General features: G+C 33.9%; 1 protein-coding gene across 3 annotated transcripts in view; it reads right to left on the reverse strand.

Annotated features, from left to right (window-relative positions):
• Nucleotides 1–23528, reverse strand: part of CSMD3 (CUB and Sushi multiple domains 3) — a 577908-nt gene that overhangs the window by 419185 nt on the left and 135195 nt on the right. For all 3 annotated transcript variants that reach the window (XM_041407558.1, XM_041407557.1, XM_041407556.1), the window contains exon 4: nucleotides 12391–12585. In XM_041407558.1, the coding sequence (XP_041263492.1) occupies nucleotides 12391–12585 (195 nt within the window). The remainder of the gene's footprint in view (nucleotides 1–12390; nucleotides 12586–23528) is intronic.

A 23528-nucleotide genomic window follows, 5' to 3' on the forward strand; every position in this document is an offset into this window, starting at 1 on the left:
CTTTGCTGACTTAGCTGTATTTAAAATGCAGCTATTATTCTTCTCCTGCAGTTATTAATCTTATACCATGACTAATGCATAACTGCATGTTATCTGGAAAGAACTGACTTCTCTGTCAGGGAATTAGAAAAAAGAAAAACCTGTCATTATTGTACTTGAGAATCCGGAGAGCCAGCTATTGATTATTGTGCTGTCCATTTCTCTGCTTTCTCCCTTCAGTAAAGGAGTGCTCTTCATCCATTTGCTGTACCATTTATAGGTGATAAACCCTAGCTCAGTGAGTATCATTCACTTTATTTTGATTTACCCAGGTGATGGAAGCCTAGTGTTTGTTAATGATTATAAAATTTGACTTCAGTCTTTGGTGTTCCTAGTGGAAACTGAACACTTTATAAATCCTTGGTGTATGGATAATATCCACATGACTTGGATAAATGACAGAAACTCTTTGAGCTTTCATCTCCAAATAAAATAAAATTCTGGAATGTTTGCTGATGAAATTACAGTCATTATTGTTATTAATAAACCTCTGCTTTTTAAGTCATGTTCAGATAAACAAATGTAGAAAATGTTCATCATTCTTTCAGTTTGATATGAAGTAACCACTACCTTAGCATTTTCACTTGGTGTTCAAAGATGCAGGAGGACTGAATCCCCAAATATTGTTTTTTCAGTATTTGTATTAAATGAAATAAGAGAAAATGAAGAGTTAAGCCACAGCATTTTTCCTACAGATGCACACACTTTGCTTTTTATTTCAGATAGTTAGAAAATTGGAATTTGACACCACATTTTTGGCCAGACTAGAGATTTATAGATTGCAGTAAATAAACACCATATTATTCTGGGACTTTGGCCAAATTTGTCTGCTGAAGCCCTTTAATTTGTGTCTTACCAAAAGTGCTTTATTCCATGGACAAAACAGAAGGATAAAAGCCTTGCCTATCTACCTGGAATTCAACAATTAATGTTTTGAAAAAAACCCAACAAACAAACAAACCCAACCAACCAACCAAGCAACAAGAAAAGTAAAACCTAAATATTTTTCATTAAAAAATGTTATTTAAAAACCAGGACATTATTTAAAAAGTGGTACAAGAATTAAAATTGCCCTCACAGATTAACTGGGTGGATAACTGGATACATCCAGAGACCAGTAAGAGCATGCTGTATGAGCTTCATGTGATCCATGAAGCACAAAACTTCTTACCTAGTCTTTGCTAATCAGAGCCCAATACTTCAAAAGAAAGCATAGGTAAGTTTTAAAAATCAAGAGAAAATTAACAAACATTACTAGTGGTCTCATGAGTTGTGAAGTAAGGTAGCACTAGTATTATTGTAGTTAAAGACTAAATATGTAAATTAAAAAATAAACTAAAAAAACTAAATATGCAAAAGGAAATTGCAAAGAGGAAGAGAATAGTAGGCTTCTAATATGCATTGGTGCAAAAGTATATATAGTGGGGAGGGAAGGGGGAGGTGGAAGATAGTATGTTTAAATTTTAGTGGGAAAAAATACATGTGGAGTAAATTATAAAAGTTCTTTCTAATAATATTAAATACAAAATATAGAAAACCACTGCCTTTGGAAAATTGTAAGGTTTTTAGAAACTATCTGAACATTATCAAGTGGGAATAAATCTTGCAGTGGAATGTAGGATTCTTTAAGATCTTCTGAAATCTTTACTGTTTTCATCCTGCCCTATTGCCTTTTCAACAAGAAACAGGAATGTTAAAATTTATGAGAATTAAAGTGTGTGAATTGGAGACTTCCTTAAAGAACTCTTAAAGGTGTGAAGTGTTCTTTAAGAGCTCTTCCTTAAAGAGCTCTTAAAGAACACTTCACACCTTTCCTCACCCTTATCCTGACAATATGAGTTCCTTGATTGTTCTAGTGTTCTCTGATCCTGATCCACAAATCCTGGACCTGCCCATTCTGCATCTTTGTCTTCTGAGAAGTTTGCATACATCCTTTTATACACTCCAGCCATGTGAGCTGTCCTACTATCTCTGTTATTCCACCAATGTTGCTCTTCTGTGACTCCTGCTTGCATCCCAGACTGACCTGAGGCAGGTATGCTTTCACTTTCCTTATCATTTCTGATGACACCCATGTGCCCATCATTCTGCATCCTTTGTTATGACCCCTCCACTGCTACCTGACTTAAATGTGGGTCAAAATGTCTGTTTAGCATGGATCTTAGTTTAAAATTATTTTCTTTTCAACTTGATTATGTAAGTATTGATACTGAAAAAGATCTGTTTTTCTCATGGTTCTCTGAAGAAGACAAAACTAGGAACTGGCAGGCATCAAAAACAAAGATTTTTTGTTCAGTATTTACACAGTTTTTACAGGTTCTAAGATGTATACAAAAATTTTAAATATACATACTTAAAACTATATCAGAAAAAAATGTGAAATATGGGGGTCTGTCTCTTCTGTCATATCTCAAGAGGAAATAGCCTCAAGTTGTGCCAGAGGAGGCTCACATTAGATATTAGGGAAAAAAAATTCACCAAAAGAGTGGTTAGGCATTTGAACAAATTTCCTGGGGAGGTGATGGAGGCACCATGTCAGGAAGTGTTCAAGATGCATCTGGATGTGGCACCTGGGGATATGGATTATGGTGGTGCTTGGTTGATGGTTGGACTAGATAGCCTTGAAGGTCTGTCCAACCTTGATGATGCTGTGATTATGTGAATTATATAATGTTGTGATACGATATTAAATCCTCAAAATGAAACTGTGGCACGGAGAGAATTGATGCATAACTGCACACAAGGAATTTTCTTTCTCTGAACTGCAAAATACCAGCCAATGTTAAGAGTATTTGGATTAGGAAGGTTAAACTGATGAGCCTCTGAATTTGCAGAGCAGAATGAAAAGATGAATAAATTTTGTGGAATTCCAAATTTATTTTAGTGACACAACGGCATCATCTTTAGACTCCTTCATCAGTGTACAACTGTAAATATTGAACTTAAAAACAAGCTACAGTTTTGAAAACTATCCCATGAGACACAAAGAGTGTGGTCTTTATATTTAAATAAACCAGCAACACTTCTGCTGATTATGAAAAAAGATTAATTAATGCTTAAGATGAAGATTCATGTTCCATAGGTGAATCAGTCTTTAGGCTAAGAAAGATACAGTCTTAGATGTAGTCTTGAAGAATGCTAAAATGCTAAAATGTCATGCTAGAATTTAGCAATGAAATCTTTCACCTGCAAAAAACACTACTTGCCATCAGTTATTCTCCTGAGGAAATATTTGAAGGACTTTGAATACTCTCCAGGGAACTAATTTGCTATAACTTCTGCCTTCCAGATGTAATTGCAACTAAGTTATAAATCAAGATTTGCGAAGTGTTACCAAAATACTGAACAATATTCTCACAATTTCTGTTTATATCCAGGTAAATTCTCATTTTAAGCAAAAACTGAGATATACTGAAAAGTAGGTGTTTCTAACAAATAAAGATATTAATTTTAAATCAGATGTGAAAGACTGAGTCTTTGTTGTAACTGACAATTCTAGTAAGATGCTTTGATGCTAAACATCATGCTAAACCAATATTTTACTTTTCCAGGTTCTTTCTTCCCATTCACTCATCATGATTACACAGAGTAATCCTTATCCCCTTCAGTTTCAGATACAATTCTCACTGTTATATTGTCCTCAGTGAAAATTTTACAACTCAGTTTCAAGAGCATATGAATTGTTCACATTGACAATTAGCACAGCTTCTATGTCCTTTGTCCTTTGTTAAGAAAAATTTTAAGAAAACAGGAGATGAAAGCAGTGTTTCAGGCTTTTCATAAACCACGCAACTAACTTCCACCCACTTGTGTGAGTCCTAATTCTCAACTTTAAAATGGTAGGAATTAAGACTGTGATATTGAAGAAGTTTTTTTTGTGTTCAGTATTGAGTTAAATTTCTTGAATTTAAAATCTGATCTTTCTTTTTTCCTGTTCATTGCCTGTATCAATTGTTATAACAGTCTTTTGTAATTAAATTTCATCTTATTGGTGCTTTTTCTGTGAAAAGTAGCAAGAAAAGGTCTTATTATGTCTGTCTTCTCCTTACTTTGGCGTCAACTACAACTTTTCCCAAACATTCTCTTCCTGGAATAATTGCATTTTCTTTCTTTCTTCTTTAAGCAGAATTGAATTCATTTAGAAAGAGTTAATTTCTGCTTCTTTCCCCAGTCTTCTGTATACTGTTGGAGATGTAGTGTAAGAGGCTTGTTTTCCAAATTAACATGGTTACTGCACTGATGAATTTAAATTACTTTGATGCATACACCTTTTCATTCTGGACTGTATTGCACCACCTGAGGGTTAGTGCACTGCTAATACCAGTTTCTAATGGATCTTAGGAGAACTACCTTCACTACGGATAGGAATTACCAAAATTACATAAAGACGTGGAAAGCCAAACTATGTTAATCAAATGGAAGTATGATTCTGATGTTCTGATTAATATTCTGATGTGGAGGTATACATTTTCAAAGAAAGGACAAGTAAGAAAAACATTTTAAGATATTCAAAGCTTTGAAAATGTAAATCCTTCATTAAAAAATGAAGCTAATAAAAATGAATTATTTTCTGTTAGAAAAGTTTCCATAGATTTCTTTCTCAAAATTTGTAATTTTTTTTCAAGTATCATTGCTATTACAGTAGCATATCATTGCATGACATAAATTTTCACATGGCAGCAGTTCTCCACCCATCCTAAGGACTTTGTTATTTGACCACAATTATAATAAATTAAGAAGAACAGGGTTTAGACATGAATTGGTTGTATTAAACTCAACTGGAACTCTTGTGAATAGTGTTGCCTGCTTATTGAGCATGTATAGTGTTAGATCGTTATTATTGCTGGTATATTTTCAGTGAGTTAGGAATACATTTAACAGACACTATATATATCAGTAACACTAATATTGTTTTTATTATTAATACAGTAAAACTAGAATATTTTACCATTAGTATTAGGAATATGTCGTAATTCTAATGTGGTAAGCATTTATATTTCTGTACCAATTTCCTGGTTTACAACACATCAATAATGACTTGAAATAGCTTCACATAACTCAGCAAAGTTTTACCTCAATTTGCAATGATAAGAAATCCATGGTTCTGGTCACACAATAAAATTCACATAGGGATTTGCTATTCTTCAGGCTCAGGTGTTTTTTTTTCACACAAGCAGACTGTGCATTATTTCCCTGATAGTGAATATCAGTAAGAATAGTGAGTATCCTGGGAATAACGCTAATATAATGAGAAAATATAAGTGTGGTAGGGTAGAGTAGTGAGCAATTTCAATGCTTTTCATAAATGGAAAAGTTTGATTCTATTGGTACAAAAAATTACACATTTTAAAGACGTCTAAAATAAAGAACTCACAAAGCTCTTTTATTGCAGAAAATCAAAGCAACAAAAGGTATTGTATATTTTGTTATTCAAAATGTCATTCTGGGTATTATTTTGCAGATCTTCTCTGCCCAGCTTGAAAGCATACAGCATGGTACTTGAAAACACCCAACCATTATTTTACTATTTCAATAAAATAGTAGATCTTTTTAATAATTTCCACCCTCCAAAGAATCTTGGTTAATGACTCTAATTCAAGGTAGCAGCATTGGCATTTATATTTTTTTAAGTACCATTCAAAAAATTGTTAGCCATTCTAAGCCACTGATTACTTATGTTCCAAAAAGGATCTGCAGAAAAGCTCTGGAAAACAGCTCATTTATAATTGCTTATGTATAAATACATCATTCTAGAAAATATTTTTTTTGTTTTCTTTTCAGTTTTCTCAAATAATCCAAGATGGTTCTTATCCAGACTCACACAGCTATACTGGTGCTTTTCCCAAGAATAAGCAAGAGTAACTATTTGTGTATAAGTACTTGCTTCAGGCAGAAAACTGCTCATTCCCTGTGAGATGTAATTTATTCCTGCTTTCAAGTTAGTGAACTCTATTTTCTTCTGTGTATATTGTCAATTCCAATAGTTAATGCATTACATGGCATCAAGTCCATTATATGGACTTTATATCCTGCTTTGTTCTTTACACAGTCTACAAAGACCAGCTTATAACAAAGATGCAAAGGCAGTCATCTTATTTTACTGTTTATATTACTAGGTTTTATTCGACATGATTTCATAAAATCATAAATCCATCTGCAACCAAATATATCTGTCTGTAAAATGCTTACACTGCTACATGATTATTTCTTGGTAATTATGTGGAATATAATTTTAGTTGTTTTCAGAATTCCATACTATTCTATGCCATATATAGACAAATACAGCCATTAAATATAAGTGTATTGGATGGTCCACAAGACACCTTAATTTAATTTGAAGCTACTCTCTGTTGTATCTGACCTAAAACTTACCTAGGGCAGTTTAAATATGTATAGTCATGTATCTGTGTACTTACACAATTTTACCAGTGACTTGCAATTAACAAATTTTTCAGTCCAGTGGGTTCTGCATAGAGGAAATGGCAAAATATTTAAATAGTAAGCTGAATATTCTAATTTAATTTTGACATGTGTTAGATCACTTTTAAAAATAAGAGCTTATAAGTATGACAATTCAGTTCATTTGGAATAAATCCACTGAAGAAGAAGAAATTAAATATACATCTATAAAGACAGGTAAAAAGAAAGACATCTTTATAGTTACATACATACATATATATTGCAGGGGAGTTACAGAATTCCCACACTTGGAATTTAGTATGAACCTCTTCAGCCTTTTACCTGTCATGACAATATATGTGAGAAATAATTCAATATTCTCCCAGATAAATAGTAAAAAAAAAAGCAGAAATGCATTTTTTCAAAGGAAAAAAATGAAGCTAGTCAGTTGTGCACTTCTCCGATCATAATGCATGTTCACTTAGACAAGTAGAAAAACAAAGTCTCTCATTGAAAATACGAAGAGAATTTTTATACTGGCAAATATTTCGTAGCTATATGTACTGGCAATAGTAAAAATATTTTATTAGAACATCTAGGAACACAAATACAGCTGTATTCTGCCCTTAAAATTTCTGAATTCTAAAAAAAAATAAATTTTAGAATGGAGAATCTTAAAACACCCATTTTAGCATGGAATAAGAAATTTTTAGAAGACATAAAAGTCATAATACTTCTTTGATTATAAAATTGTCTAATTCTTATAATCTTTATTGAATGAAAATATTAAATACAAATGTGGCATTATTTATTACCCTCAGTAAATTGCTCACTGCATTATGGAGAAACTGCAAGCTGCAACATTAGCTCAGGAATAGGTGACATAATTAAGCTTCTGTCACATTTCATGATTAAAAACAACCTTATCAAAATTAATTTTTCAGGGGAGAAGGCTTTATTTAAAAACTTGTCATGGATTGTGCACAGTATAATTCAAAGAATCCCAGAACCGCTAAGTTTGGGAGGCAACGCAGTGGGTGATCTGTCCAAATTTTCTACTCAGGCAGGGTCAGCTAGAGCACACAGCACAGGATTGCATCCACCAGGACTCCCAGGTCTTTGTCCACAGAGCTGCTTTCCACATCAGCCCCCAACCTGTGCTGGTCCATGGGGTTATTCTTCCCCAGGTGCAGGACTGCATGAATTTCAGGCAGTTCTTCCCTGTCCATCTTTCCAGCCTGTTGAGGTCTTTCTGAAGGTCTCACAGCAGTCAGGTATTGGCCACTCCTTCCAACTTTGTGTCAGCAGTGAACCTGCTGAGGAGGCATCGCCGCTTTTGTTCAAGCCATTGATGAGTAAGTTAAACAATATTGGCCCAGTGTGGAATCTTGGAGGACACTGCTAGTGACAAACCTCAAACTAGACCTATGCCACTGATTACAGCCCTGCTATTTACCCAGATTTTAATTGGTCTCTGTACGCTCATCCAGTCAACAGTTCCTGATTTTGTCTTATTAGGATTTTGTGAGAGATAGCATCAAAAGCCTTGCTGAAGCTAAGGTAGACAATATTCACTGCTTTTCCCATTGATCCAGATAGTTGTTTCACTGTAGAAGGCAATGTTTGGTCAAGCCTGATTTACCTTTAGTGAATCCATGTTAAATACTTCTGGTTGCCTTCTTATCATCCATATGGATACAGATAGATTTCAGAATGAGGTGCTCCCTGTGTCCTTCTTCTTGCCCTTTTAGAAGACCAGGGTGAGATTTGCTGCCTTCCAGTCTCCAGGTACCTCTCCTGATTGCCATGACCTTGCAAAGATGACTGTGAGTGACCTCGCTACAGTGTCCAGAAGCTCTCTCATGGACACATCCTGCCAGAGCTCATGGGCTTGTGGATGTCAGGTTTACTTAGGTGTTATCTAACCCAATCCTCCTTCACCAAAGAAAAGTCTTCTTTCCAAGACTCCTTTACTCTGGTCTGTGTCAGAGGACCCTGAGGGCTGATCATGTCAGTGAAGATTGATGCAAAGAAGGCATTTGATAACTCTGCCTTCTCTGTGTCCCCTGTTACCAGGGTTCCCCTCCATTTACTAATGGACCCACATTATCCTTTTGTTTTACTTCTGTTATTGATGTATTTTAACACCCTTCTTGTCCTTGACATCCTGGCCAGATTTAATTTCAGATGGGCTTTGGCCTTCCTGATCCCATTTCTACTTTGACAATCTCTGTATTCATCCCATGTGGCCTGATGCTTCTTCTAACTCATGTGCATTTCCTGCTTATGCTTGAGCAATGACAGGAGTTCTTTGTTCATCCATGCAGGTCACTCTCCATCTTTGCTTTGCCTGATTTCTTGCTCATTGACATTCAGCATTATTGGTTTTGCAGGAAGTCGACTTTGGATATCAACTGATTCTCTTGGACCCCATTTCCCTGTGATGCCTTTTTCAACGGGATTTTTCCAAGAAAATCCCTGAAGCAGCTAGCATCAGCTCTCCTGAAGTCCATGGTTGTAGTCTTACTTGCTCCTCCTTTCCTGATATGCTCCAAATTTTCATGGTCACTGCAGCCAAGGCTGCCCCCAACCTTCCCATCTCCAAAAAGGAGATTGAGCAGCTCACTATTCCCTGTGGGATCCTCTAATACCGGTGACAGGAAATTGTCATCTGTGTTTTCAAAGGAACTCTGTAGACTGCTTGTGCTTTGCTGTGCTGCTTCTCCATGAGATGGCATGGTACATAGAATCCCTCACAAGAGCCGGTGCCTGTGACTTGGAGGTTGCTCCAAGCTGCCTGGAGAAAGCCTCGTCCTCCTCCTTCACCCGAGCAGGAAGACAGTGGTAAGCACCCACAGTAGCATGACCTTTACTAATCTGCTCTTTGATCTGAGCCCATAAACTCTCAACTCACTCATTGTCCACCCCAAGGCAGATGTCAGTACATTTCAAGTGTTGTTTCATAGAGAGAGCAACTCCACCACATAGTTGACCAGAAAAAATAAATACAATTTAGCTTTTTTATAATTAGGTGGGGGTTTTTTTTCACTTCTAATAAATCTAATACAGTAACAATATTTTAATGAATACCAAAACATGCAGGTGAAAATCTTTGTGCATTCAAACAATGTTCAATTAAAAAGAGGTTATGAAATAAAGCAATCATTAAATATGTCTGCTGAGATTTCAATAAAATTCTATGGAGACAAGTAAAGGAATAAGAACCTATTTGACGAATAACTCTTTTCTTCATGAATAAAATTTGGCCCAAAAATATGTAACTTTAAAAAATGCAAATATTGGTATAATTTAACAACTCAGAAATTAAAACATTTAGTAGAGTGTCCTGTATATATGCTTGTGGCATTACAAAACACTGTTGTTTTCAATGAAATTCCTCATTTTGAAACATCAATCCATAATAATCACAATGCTAAAACATAAGCATGACCTCTTTCTCATCTCTTCATTTAAAGTGAAGGCAATATAAGAGGAAAAATCTAAAATAATAATTTAAAAAATGCCTCAAATTTATTTGTTCTGAAGTACAAGAGGCAGATGAGAATGATATTTACACACAGCTGGTCTACAGACATCTGTGATCTTATGTCTGCTGACTTCTAAGTGTACCTCAAATCCAATTTTTTTTCTGAAATGTTAAAACAAGCAAACAAACAAGCCTCAAATTAATACTGAACAAAATATACTTTTGTTCTGTTCTTAGGATTTTTCTTTCTTGTGTTAGAATCCTCTGTGTTAGATGTAATGGCCATTGGTAGGGAACAATAAGACATTTATCACAGGAAATCTTTAAGGATGAGTGTTTAATCGGAATCTCCATGGCAAACAGTGAGAAAGAGATAAGAAGCTCATTAGTCCGCAATCATCTTTAGCAACATTTTGCAGAATTCTGCATTGGATAATTGTATTAGGCAAAATTAGGAGAGATTCATTTGAATGGAATCACAAGGGTCCATTTTATTTGTAAAGTTAGATGTTTCTGATATAAAACATTGAGTCACAGGAGGAACTCTTGGAAATAGTTGGTTATTTTTCTTTTATTGGACATGGCAAAAAAATACGTCAACAGCAATTTGTGCATTGAAGCTTTAAGCCATAATGTTAAGACTTAAATCAAGAATCTGCCACATTCTAAGGTTATGTTTCAGTAATTTGTAACCGCAACTATTAAAATATGTACCTTGGTTTTTTGCTGTTTTTTTTTTAAATTTTTGTTCATCAAACTTTTACCATTTAAATTCCTCTCTGCTATTGATAAAAGAATTGTCTTCTCAAAAAAAAAAAAAAAAAAGTTTTCCTTCTGCATGAGTTTCTGCAGTGAATCAAACTGTTGTCTTAATCTTCATTCACGTACATGGAAAAGTTTGAGTCCTTCAGTTTCTAGACAAAATGACAGTTTTGAAACCAAACAGAACTTTTTTCCTCTTTTTCTGAATCCTTTCCAATTTGTTAGCTTTATTTTGCCTTAAGAAATGACAGTGTGCACTAATTATGAGTTTTAAAAAATTATTTTCATATTTTCATGTAGTAGTCTTCTTCTTACAAACTGGTAATGTCTAATCACAAGGCTACTTTGGGAGTTTGTCATATGAGTTCAAAGTTACACAGTGAATTTTCATCTCCCCTTGGAGCAAAACCAAAATATATACAAAGATCTCCTGAAAAATGCAATGTCAGAAAGAAGAATGTGTAACTCATTCAGGAATACAATTTTTTTATGCCATTCATGTCATAACTGGCAGATTGAGAATTTGAGCAATGCAGTCCATTAGACTTTGATTTTGTTACAAATGGAAGTTTTTGCAAATTAACATATTCTCATCATATCTTTTGCATTCTCATCTCCAGAAACAAAATTTGGATATATGCCTTGTTTTTATATCTCCTTCATTATTAGCTAGCAATTTTCTGGGAAGTAGGAGTGGAAGATTCAGAAGTTATAAATATTTTTGCTGAAAAATAGTATTATTAAGTATAAGTTTGTAATTTTTTCAAGATCATCAATAAACATATTAAATAGCTGTAATCCAGGAGCAGAAAATGAAAGTATGGTATTTTCAATGACACACTTTTCTCATATATAATTAATTTATTTCAGTGCTGGTTAACCATGTTTTAACCAATCTGTATTTATTCAAATGGTAAACTCAACTGGAATGTTTTCGTAGCTTCTGCAAGACTTCATCAATATTTTAGACAAATATAAAGGTTGCATTTTGTAAAATTAACCTGTGAATCTAGAAACTGATCCCAAAGTTACCTGACATATTGTCTTTTGTTGTGTATAGCAGTGATAGTGCCTTCATTTTATCAGCATAACCTCCTTTTGCTGCTCTGCAAACATTATTCATCTTTAACAATATTTCTCTCAGAAAATAAGATTTACCTGTAATACAGGCTTCCATACTACTGCTAGATTTCTAATAAGAGTAAGGGAAAAGGATTTGACCTACAATATTTGTTAGAATAAAGGGACATCCTATATAGAGATCTTAAGATAATCAAACCTGACTGACAATGAGGTAAGACCCTGTAACTCAATTGTTTCGCCAGTTTCATGTTTTTGTTAGATCCATAGCCAAGTTACTACTAGACAGAAAGTCAGTTCTTAGAAAGCACTAACAGATACCAAATCTATATTCCCATAGTTACAAGTACGTTGTACACAGACATTTATATTCTACTTATTACTAGGTTTCTAGTTCTTATTACATAACACATATTTTAAAATAAATAACTATAATTTTAGTAGAATATTGACCTAAAAATTAGTAGGTATGTATGCTGAGATACATCATATATGTGAGCAAGAGATCAAAATATTCAAAAGAGGTGTTCTTTAATAATAGTCTAAAACTTAATAATAGAGAGGTTAAAATTTGTTAATACTAACGTATATATTCAAGAGCATTACTGTAGGATTTGTCTTACCTCTACAGATAGGAACAGGGAAGTCCCATGATGCTGTATTGACAGAGCTGGCTATGCAAGTAAGCTGTGGGTGTCCATCCAAAATATATCCAGTTACACAGCTGTATCGGATTTTGTCACCAACATCAAATCTTTGACCATACAAAATACCCTTGGGTGGAACTCCTGGGTTGCCACAGGAACTACTCTGTAATTCTGGAAAAGATACATATTTATGACTTAAAATATTTTTATACTTAAAATATTGTTATAAATAAATATTTCATTTTGCTTAAGAATATAGAACACAAATTAAGGCATCTTTGGACAGATAGTGTTTTCATATATCTATGAAAAACACTATCTATGCAACTCTCAACACTGAAAATCCATTGCTGACTTAGTGTATTTAACATTTGCTTAAGTACCCACATATCCAAAGGCACATGAACATAAGCATGAGGTTTTCCTTAAGCTCCAGCTCCTTTCCTTTTTTCTATTTCCTTAAGCTCTGATATATTAATGTAATTTTTAAATTGATGCAAAAGAATTATTTCTTTTATATCAATTACATATAAATATCATACGAATACATATAATTACATACAAACAGGAAACAAAGCAGCTTGGTATATTTCTGACTTTCAAGTTATAAAAATGCAAAACAATAAACAAAATTGTAATACAAACATGAAAGAACATCAGATTCAAATTGAACAAAATTTGGAAGAAAAATAAAATTAATCAAGACAAAAGAAAATTTTAATAAGCATAAGCCTGAGCATGATCAGGAATCTGTTTAATGATTTAACAGATTTTAGATAATGAGGAAAATGGATGAGATACTGTGGGTAACTGATTTCTGAGCAAAGAATTAGTTAATTTAATCATGTGAAATACCACAGGTGTGGTAACTTCTATAATACAGAGCTTTAAACCACTGAGAATCCAAAATGACTCCTGACCACTCTTAGTCTGATCTCTGAGGCCATTAATGAGAGTTCAGTTTCAGTAGCTGATACTCTTTTGACTGCATACCCTTTTGGCTGGTGTTTCAGCATCATAAATAGCTTGATTACAACATTTTCAGTCATTTACTACCAATGTCCTTCTGTTAATGGACATTAAAACATAGATTTTTTTGCAAGTGTGAACAAAAGATGTTTCATAATCTCATCCTGAGCTCTTCAAGGCTTGTGCCAAGTATACTTACCAGCCTAATGCTAATGGGGAAGAGGCAAATCAGGTAAACCTGTATTTGGATTCATACCAAATTCCCCTAATTTAAAAAGGAAAATGATGGAAGAAGAGAGGGATATGCATGCATTGTTTTAATTTCTTTTCCTGAACTCCATGTGACTAAAACATTCTTCAGCAGCTCTGATTTGCTCATGAGTATGTGCACAACATATTTAAATATCTAATGTGTTATAGGTTTCAATTAAAGAAAAAAGATATATAAATGCTCATTAAAACAATCAGTATGTCTCCCAACATTCATTACATTCTCAAACTTCAATGCCCAGAACTACCAAGAACTAGAAAATCCTACTAGATTTGTGAAACCAGCCATGAAACAAAACTATGTAGCAGTTATTAAAGCGCAGAATCCACTATAATCATAAATAAATTTTGTACATGTCCATACATATATAAACACTATATATAAAATATATGCTAACAATGAGTTAATTTGCAAGATTTTATTTACCAGTCGTGTTCTGATGTGAATATGTTAAATATGCATATTAGCTGCTAATGCCATTGCTGCTATTTTCTGCTTTCTCTTACATAATAAACTGTGGGTTTGGATTTGACTTTCATTACCTTGCACAATGACACAACACAGAAGTAAGAAGTAGCCTATCTCACCTTAGGTACTTCAAAGCTCACCTAAAGAATGCGTATTCTTATCACTCTTTTACTGAAGTGTGCTGTGCTGAAACAACACTCCCCTGCCCTCAAATCTGCTTGCAAGCTCTACAAAAAATGCAATACTACAGCATCTCCTGCATATTTGCCCGAAAGAATTTCTTTTAAATCCTCTAACAGTTATCAAGGCTATTCAGTTTGTTATTTATCATCACAGCATGTCAAAATGAAGGTAAGAATATCATCTTGTGGATTTTAGTTATCATGTGAATCAAATTATATTAACATGAAAACTTGACCTGTACACAGTGTTTTCATTTTCAACTTCTCCCAGAATAAGTTTTTCAGAAGCCTGTATCACTTAGGGCTTTGTAAAAAGGTCACAGAAAGATTCCCTGTCCTTTGAAAGAAAATGTATAAAGAATAGCAATGTCACTACCTAAAATTGCTTCCTTTACTTTTACTGCTGTCTCACCAAGAATTACCCACAGAAAGCAATTTATTCTTGTGAAATTACATTATATTTTAAAGCACGAATTAAAAATCACCCTCCTTCTAAAATAAAACTAATTTTCCAGTTGCAATACTATATGACTCATCTAAAAGGAATTATTGGCATTTTTCATTAACTTTTTAACTTTATGATAAAGTGGCCTGGGAGTATGTTACTACTTCTAACCCTTCAAGCTATTTTGTTCCTGATTCTAGAAAAGAAAGTAGAAAAAAAAAATCATACACTCTTAAGTACATTAATTTATTCTGTGAGTATTTTCGTTTTGAACATCTACAAGTACCTTTTCTGGGGACAAGAGGGAGGTAATTTACTGAGTGAGTGCATTTGTGTTCTTAGGTAGTATCTATTTTCAAACTGAATGTGACACTGCACTACCAACTCCCTGACATTTAAAGCCATGGATTGTTACCCTAAGATTGTCATCTGTCAGGAACACAGGAATTGCCAAACTAGATTGTAATTTTTATTCAGCTCTGCACAGATTTTTGACTTCAGTGACATTTTGATAATCACTAATGATATGAAGGGTGGAAAAGCATTTCCTTTTAAATTTGCCATCTTGCAGTTTGGTTGAACTTCTCCTTGTTCATGTGGTCTGAAAATAAGCATAATTGATTTTTTTACACCTTCCTACTTTTTTTCATTTTTGTATATTATTTTTCTTCTCCTTTTCAAAGCATGCTGCCCCAGTTGTTTCAATCTCTCTCAAAGTAGGAATTTTCTTTGTCCTAGATTTAATTTTGTAAACAAGGTACGTATGAACATATTTGTCCCCTTTTTTTTTTTACATAATATTAAAACATGAAGCTTAAAATATCCTTCAACACTCTTCCATAAGTTTCTGTTGAATTAATTCTTATTAATGCCACTGTAAATTCTGTTAAAAAGCTGTGGGTAAAATGTGTCTGGGAGAGTTCTGCTTAGCAGAAGTGGACCCCCTCCCTTAAAGACTTTAATTAGCAGAAATTCAGCCCCTTATAGATACCAATTAATAAGATATTCAAATTAAATAACATTAAATATAATTTATTTCTGAATTATTTTTTTTCAAAAAGCAAGGCTAGCAGAAATTTAGACTCTCTTTGCCAGCCTTCAGTCAGAGGGAAACAAATCAGAACCAGATATGGAAATTTCAAATTAATTTGCTTTTTATTCAGATTTTCAGTCAGGAATGTTTGTGGTATTTTCTGTTATGACATTTATGAAATCAAAGGCAGCATTATCCTCCCAAAAATGTTTAACATGAAATTTATAATCAATGTCTAAATATACAAAACAAGTATTTTCACATATTCTAGTAATAAAGGCATTTGTCACAGCACTGCATTCTATTAAGCTTAATTATGAATACTAATGTCCTTCACACACTATTTTATTATAACAGTTGGAATATAAATTTTTCTTTTTTTAAAGGGTTGATCCATTTATTTTCATTGTTTTTGTTGCAGTTGTTTTAAATCATTATGATCCCATTTTTCCCAAAATAAAATGAGAGATACCGTCAACACGTACTTCTTCATGAGTACTCACTTATTTAAAGATGTATGTAATATCCCAGTATAGTCTAATACTTGTTTCATGCAGTACTTTTGAAATTAAATGCTCCTGGTATCCCTACACTCCCAGTTTGAGATATCCCCTATGGGAGTGATACCAGTCCTAAATTGTTCACTTGTGTCTACTATCCCAAACAGTAATTCCTCTGCCATGCAAACATCAGCATGAACCTGTTATTCTAGGGACCACTCCAGCTGTCATTTGGGACAGGATGTGGGGGTGTATTGGAAACACTAGAATAGATTTGTACATGGATATCCCTTGGAAATACGTACTTTGGCTTACTGACAAGCAAGAAGAATTTGGTATTGAAGATTCAAAGCTGATTTCAGAAGTGCTGTATGTAGTACATGTGTGGATATAGGGAGAGCTATGCATTCCAAAGATCCCAAATGCTATGACAGGTGCTGTCTTCATAAAAATAAGAAGTAGCCTGAAATTATCTTGTCCAAAATTTCATCTATATTGGGTCTTATAATAGTGTATTTTAGTTGACCATTGTTTTCCAAAGGTTTTGTGAATTAAAAAAAGTAAATTAGATACATAGCTTTTAACTTATAATATCTTGCCTATTTTGCTTACTTTCTATTCTGTCCTCATTCACGTTGCTCTGAATATATGAGTAAGCATGGTCTAGACTCAAATATAGTAGGAACTAGAAGAATTAACTGATGAGTATAGGAATACTGTTGTCTTTCTACACACATATTGAATGTACATATACATGCATGTTTCACTTGAGATTACAGAGTGAGAGAAACTACAAGAAAAATTTGGAGTAGTGAATATAAGAGCAGTGAAGGAAAAAAATGAAAAGCTTAATATTGTAATGTCAATCTAACTGCACAAAAATGTAACATTCAGAGTGTAAAGACACATTGTAAATGAATGCTGTGAAAAATCTATCAAAATCAGAACAGATACATTTAAACAGTTATTGAATTTTAAAAATTCCCTCCCCCACAATCCAGATTTTTCCTTTGTAGAAGTTCAACAATAAAAATCATTATCCCTTCATTCCAACAAATCTGTCACCTTAAGATGCAAGTGCAGAATGAAGAGTCACTATTCTGAAATTCACTTTTGCTTACAACAGTGACAGGAACTGTTTGTCTAACAATCTAAACTTCTCCGAAATTCTTATTTTAATTTCTGCATTTTTTGTGGATCAGTCAAAACAGACTGTCATATTTTGGTGTCTAACTATAAATAGCCAAGCAAGAGAAACTGTGAGGTTTTGGGGTTTTTTCTTCCCCAAAGGAAAATAACTTTTTTTTTTTTTATTTTCCTGTTCTAATTGCTCTTTCTTGATTAATATATCTGCAGTAGTAAACTCACTGAGGGTCTCTACCATTCACTAAAGATAATACAGCTAACTACATTGCAGTTTCCTACCTATTTTTATAATGAATTACATAGTTTTGCCTTTGTCTTCCCTTTGAGATTATTTTCATGTCAAAAAAATGACAGAGGACCATGTTATGAGGGAAATTTCAATGTAGATTTTTATACTGAATTTGATTTTGTTTATAAGTACATTGAAACAATCACTGGATTTGTCTTCCTTGTCAGTAAGACAAGAATGTTTCTATTTATAGCATAAAGTCATATGCTATTTTAGTAGGGACAAAATTGTTTCAGCATTAAGTTAGAATTGCATTAACATAATTCTTCCACAAGCAAGGGAACAGCAAGAAGAAGTACAGAAAAAAACCTCCAGGATTTGTGATGGAAACAAGGGATAATTACAATATTGTAGTCACATTAATATGGTGAGCATAAAAAATGTTCAGGGTTTGCAATATATTCCCTTTACATGCAATGCAGTGTTCAGGTATCTGCTTAAATCAGCTGCAGATGCAGAACAGCACTAGAGCTGAAGGACTGTGGGGAAAAAAAAATGGCAGTCACTAATTTAACCACAGGGCAGCATAACCTGGGACCAAGTGAAACAAACAGAAAGATGACTGCATGCTTCAGTAGATAGTTACATCTGATGCTTCCCCATCAGACATGTTCTGAAATGCTGCCTGAAGGGAATGACAAGCAGGAAAATACCAGATAGCAAAGCTCTGCAGTACACAGCACCAGCCACGCTTACTTGCCTCTACCAAAGTCCACTTGAATGGAGCTCTAGCTGCAGCAAATTCCTGCACAGCTGCTGAGGGCACCAATTTAATCCTGGGTATGGCTGGAAGGTAGATGCACATAGTGCATGGACTGAGGAAGACCATTGGAAACAACATGAAGTTTTGGCCTGGATGTAGACTATCAGTGCAAGTAGCACAGAGATTGCTGCATCCACTCTGGTATAAAACTATTCAACCAAATCAGTATAACCTGAGTCCTGAAGTACTGTGTCTGCCACATGTGATGGCTGCTCTGCTTCTCAGGTGGATGAAGTCCAGACAGATGAACACTGCCTACCATGCAAAGGCTGTGTAGATATGCCTATGTAGGTGTCAAAATGGGATTGTTCTATTTAGACTGCAGTGTTTTCTGAGTACTTTTTGTAATATGGCTGTATTCTGGAGGCAGTTGGGAAGAGGCTGTTGAAATTACCAGAAAAGATTATTTCAGAGCCCAGGACAACCTAAATTAAAATACTCCTAAAATTTATACTTTATTGATAATCCTTCTGCAATATATATTTCTTACTAGTTCTTTTACAGTTATATAAAATAATTTAATTTTTAATTTCTGAAATATTATGGCAACAACTATCTCATTGTATTACCTCTTTCCATTCCACCTTAGCTTCAACACCTCATCTGATATTACCTTGTGTTAGGTAATATAAATGTTGCATTGTTACCCACTAGCTGTACTTACCTGGAGAATTTAGAGTAATCAAATATGTAAAAAGCTAACAAATTTAGAAAAAAACAGTTTAGTCACTGAAGGAGGACATCATAGCACATACAAGTTGTGTGGTATTATATAGGCAGCATTTCTACATAAATTTTACAAACAATAGTAGATACATATGTCAAAGGTTATGAATTTTATATATTTGATGTACTAGCATATCTAGTTTCCTACTGAAATTAGGGTTCCTTTTTTTAGTCCCAGGTGTAACAAAAATACTAGGAAGATGCATAGTTTTTATATTCAACATTATAGAATTTCTGAAATTAGAGAACAGGATAAAATAGCACATTTAATGTAAAAGTACTGGGACCGCTAAAGAAAAAAAAAAAAAAAAGAAGAAATGGAAGTTTCAGTGAGCACTGATTGACATTTATATTTAATGCATTGACTCTTCAGCGGTTACAAAGGATAATCTGAAAGATTTATATTTTAAATTATTGTAAATTAGAGACTGGCTAACCTTAAAAAGAATGTAACTTCTCTTCAACATTTCTGTTTGCCATGCTCATCTGAACTGACCAGTGTGTAGTCTGAGGGTACAACCACATGGCTAATCAATCATGCTTCATGTCTGACTTATTAGCCAATGCTTCTGTGATACAGTCTTTCTTCACAAATTGTGTCCTAACATGAAGGCAGAACTCATGGTATGTTGAACTTTTCAGCTTGTTTTAAAAAAAGAAAGAAATGAAAAGAAAAAAAAGAGAAAGTTATTTCTACTACTGTGAATCACTCAGTTTAAAAGTGGAAGTTAAAGCATAAGGTGTGGATATGGGATGTCATAGACATGTTGTTGGACAGTGACATAAAAGGGCACAAAGAAAACCAGTTTTCTCCTGAAAGGAACTTTGACACATGAGAACTGGGCACTAGATGGCATCTGAAACATTCAGAGCTATTGTATGATCTGGCAGAGTAACAAGCATTTCCTTTTGTATATATATCAGAGGTAAGAATATTTCAATTTCTCATACCAATTCCATATGCTTTGTAGGTATCAGTTGTTTTTGTGTAGAATTACTATTAGGAGACACTGTAGTGCCCTATTAGAAGTTCCAGTGTTTGGGGCAATTGGATCAATTCATTGACTACCTGCTTCTTTTACTCAAAGGCCATATTGTCTCTTAAAGTGAAATTTCAGTCTGGCTTCCGCCATTACTTTTGGTATGAAAAACCTGTGACAACATTGGTTACAGGAAACATGTTAACAAATTTAGACCTACATTCCTGTGTTTATGTTCTAAATGCTTCTGGTTTAGAAGAAGAATAAAATTTGAGAAAAGAAAGATGGCCTTAGTTCTGTAATTTTATTTTCATTTAGAAAGTCCTATGGTTTAGAGTTTTCCTTTAGAAGATTAAATCATTGTTCTCTCCAAAATCTGTATCAGAGTTGTTTTTACAATACACAATTTCTTGATAGAATTAATGCCCTTATTGTATTTGATGGCAAAGGGTCATAATCAACTTTCTGCTATGTCAGAAGGACATTACCCAACTCTTCAGTGGTCTTTTTTAAATTCCATAATGCATCTCAGCTGGTGGGTTCAGAATTTTGCTCAGTACATAGTAGTTGGGCAATGCCTTTGTTAAGCCAATACTAAATAAATTTTCTGAATGTTCTTTTTTTTACAACAAGTCTTTTTTTTAGAAGACATAAACTATTTATCCTTTTATGTCTCAAGGTCTCAGAACATCAATTGAAATTTAAAACCTTTACTCCAAGCTTCCATTTAAAGTATTTTTGTGAATGCTTCATGGTGCACCAGTATATCTTTCAGGATTTATATGGCTGTTATACATTTTATTCAGTTGAACATGTTTTATTGCATTATATATCTGTTATTATTATTTATTTGTACTCGGAAGAATGTAAATTTGTGGTAGAGAAATTGTGAGCTAATTTTTTTCATTCTAAAATACAGCGTCTTACTGTTTATCAAATTATTTTTTTATCAAAATACTGATATAAAATCTCCACTCTAGATTAGGATGGAGGTTTAATCTCATTTACTTACAGCAGACTGCATCAAAGATCGTGCATTCAGAATATAGCTGAAAACAGTGTTGATACATTCATCAAGAGAAAATTCATGGTTAAAGGTGTACAACTAATAATAGTAAAGCTCCTTTATTTTGATCATTTTTTTAAATGCTTATGATACAACTCAGAAATACATCCAAAATCTTGCATAATAAAGTGCTATTGTCAGAGTAATTTTTCTAACACAATCATACATTCAAATTCTAAAGCAGAAGGCTGCCTAATGAAGTCCTGTTTACTAGACAAGGTCTTTCTGGTTAATGCTCATCTCAGGTGTAATATGAATTTTTCATTAAACATGTCCAGATGAGAGAACATTTAAAAATACTAGATCAAGGATATTTGCATTATTATGCTTTTAATGGTACTTGCCCTGATAATTTTACAGGACTAAAATGCATTACACCTTATTGACTCCTTTTCATAAATTGAAATAATAGAACATTACTGATCTTGTCTAAATTACTTACATGATGATTATTTAACCAATACAAATGGTGCGATCAAATTAATGGATAGCAATGTGAATAAACATCTGCCACAGACCACTCATCAGGACCAACCATGAAACCTTTGAATAACTTATATTCCATACAAATTTTGTTTTATGAATCAGTGCTGAGATGTGCACCCACAATACTGTACCTTCCAAAAGTCATCTTTCCCCATGGCAGAAAAGGCACATTATACTGCAAACATGAAAAATTTAAATCTGCTTTTCCTACCTATTCCAAATTTCCTTTTCACTTATATTAATAATATCCAGATGTCCTTCACTTGAGAAGCAATCAAGTCTAATTGTTATTTTTTTTTCAGCATTATGCTATAATTTTCCTGTTGCAAGAGTTAACATTAGTATCACAGAATCAGAAACTGATTAGTCTGGACCTTAAAGATCATCAACTTCCAACACCGCTAACAAGGGGAGGGACACCTTCTGGTAGACCAGGTTGCTCAAAAGCCCATCCAACCTGGCCGTGAGCTCTGCCAAGGCTGGGTCATCCATAACTTCTCTTGGTAACCTGCTCCAGTGTCTCACCACCCTCACAGTAAAGAATTTATTCCTCATGTTGGTGTTCAGCATCCCATTATCACCTTCGTTGCATGGGCTTAGAGAACAGTTCTTAGAGAACATCTCTCGAGTCTCAAAATTTGTGTGCTTTGCCTTATGCTGGAGGCAAGTTCCCAGGTTCCCTGGAACATTTGGAAAAACATTTTCAGGATTCTGGAGCATGGGAGAGTGAAAGTGGTGTATTGTTTGATGAAACATGATTTTGTTATGCAGGAATGATTTCAAATGTCTGAAGAAAGAAAGAACTTTCAAGCTGATTGATGTACCAACATTTTTCCATAAGCAAGTATCACCTGGCATTGTGGGCACTGATTTATATAAGCTATACTTTGTGGATCTCAAGGAAAAGTGGTTAATCCAGACTTTTTTCTCTTTTTAATAGTAAAAAAGTAAATAAAATATCACTATGAAGGATTCAGGACACTATTGATTCTGGGCTATGGATTATTATGGATATCATTTTTTTCCCCCAGGCATTTTAATATCAAAAGTGCTATCTGCATTTTCTAGTCTGAGTCTTGTAGGATCACAGATCAAACAACTTGCTTTGCTTTTCCTTCTTTGAAATAACTGGTTTGAGGCACAAGTAATAAAAGGCATTTAATCTTATTTTATAGATGTAATCATGGAGAGCAACAGCCAAGTAATTAATGTGATGTAAACATGTAAACTTTCTTTCTTCAAAGTTTCCTTTTGTAAATAATATAAGCTAGAATTAACATAGGGAGCCTTCATATTGGCAACCAGAATTGGAACTGCTTTTATTCCTATCCCTTCATGTTACCTTCTGTGGGTCATTCTCTCTTAACTAATTTCTTATTGGATTGAGTAGAAGTGGACATAACTTGAGAGGAAAGAAAGGATTATCATTAAAATAACTCAAGATTTGCATTAACTTCTCACTGAACATCTGTGTACGCCACCATTTCTCTGGCTATCTCTACATGACAGGTTAATACTGAAACAGCTGTGACAGTCATGTCTCTGAACTTACTGATATTTCTGTATTGAAAAATGGCTTGAACAATGCCCTGTCAGCTGCTACTTTTAAATACTTTCAATACTCTCTGATTTTATTGAGTAAAAGAAAAATGTTCTAGGAAAAGCCTGCTGCAGTACCGCACAAATCACTGTTTGACAGAGCTTATGAAGTGTTCGTTGTGGTGCTAACTCACTGAAAGATCATATATCTTACAGAGATCTTTGCAAAACTTCTTTAAGAGTGACAGATT

Source organism: Onychostruthus taczanowskii, unplaced genomic scaffold, assembly GCF_017590055.1.
Source record: "Onychostruthus taczanowskii isolate IOZ18803 unplaced genomic scaffold, ASM1759005v1 scaffold27, whole genome shotgun sequence".
NCBI lineage: Eukaryota > Metazoa > Chordata > Aves > Passeriformes > Passeridae > Onychostruthus > Onychostruthus taczanowskii.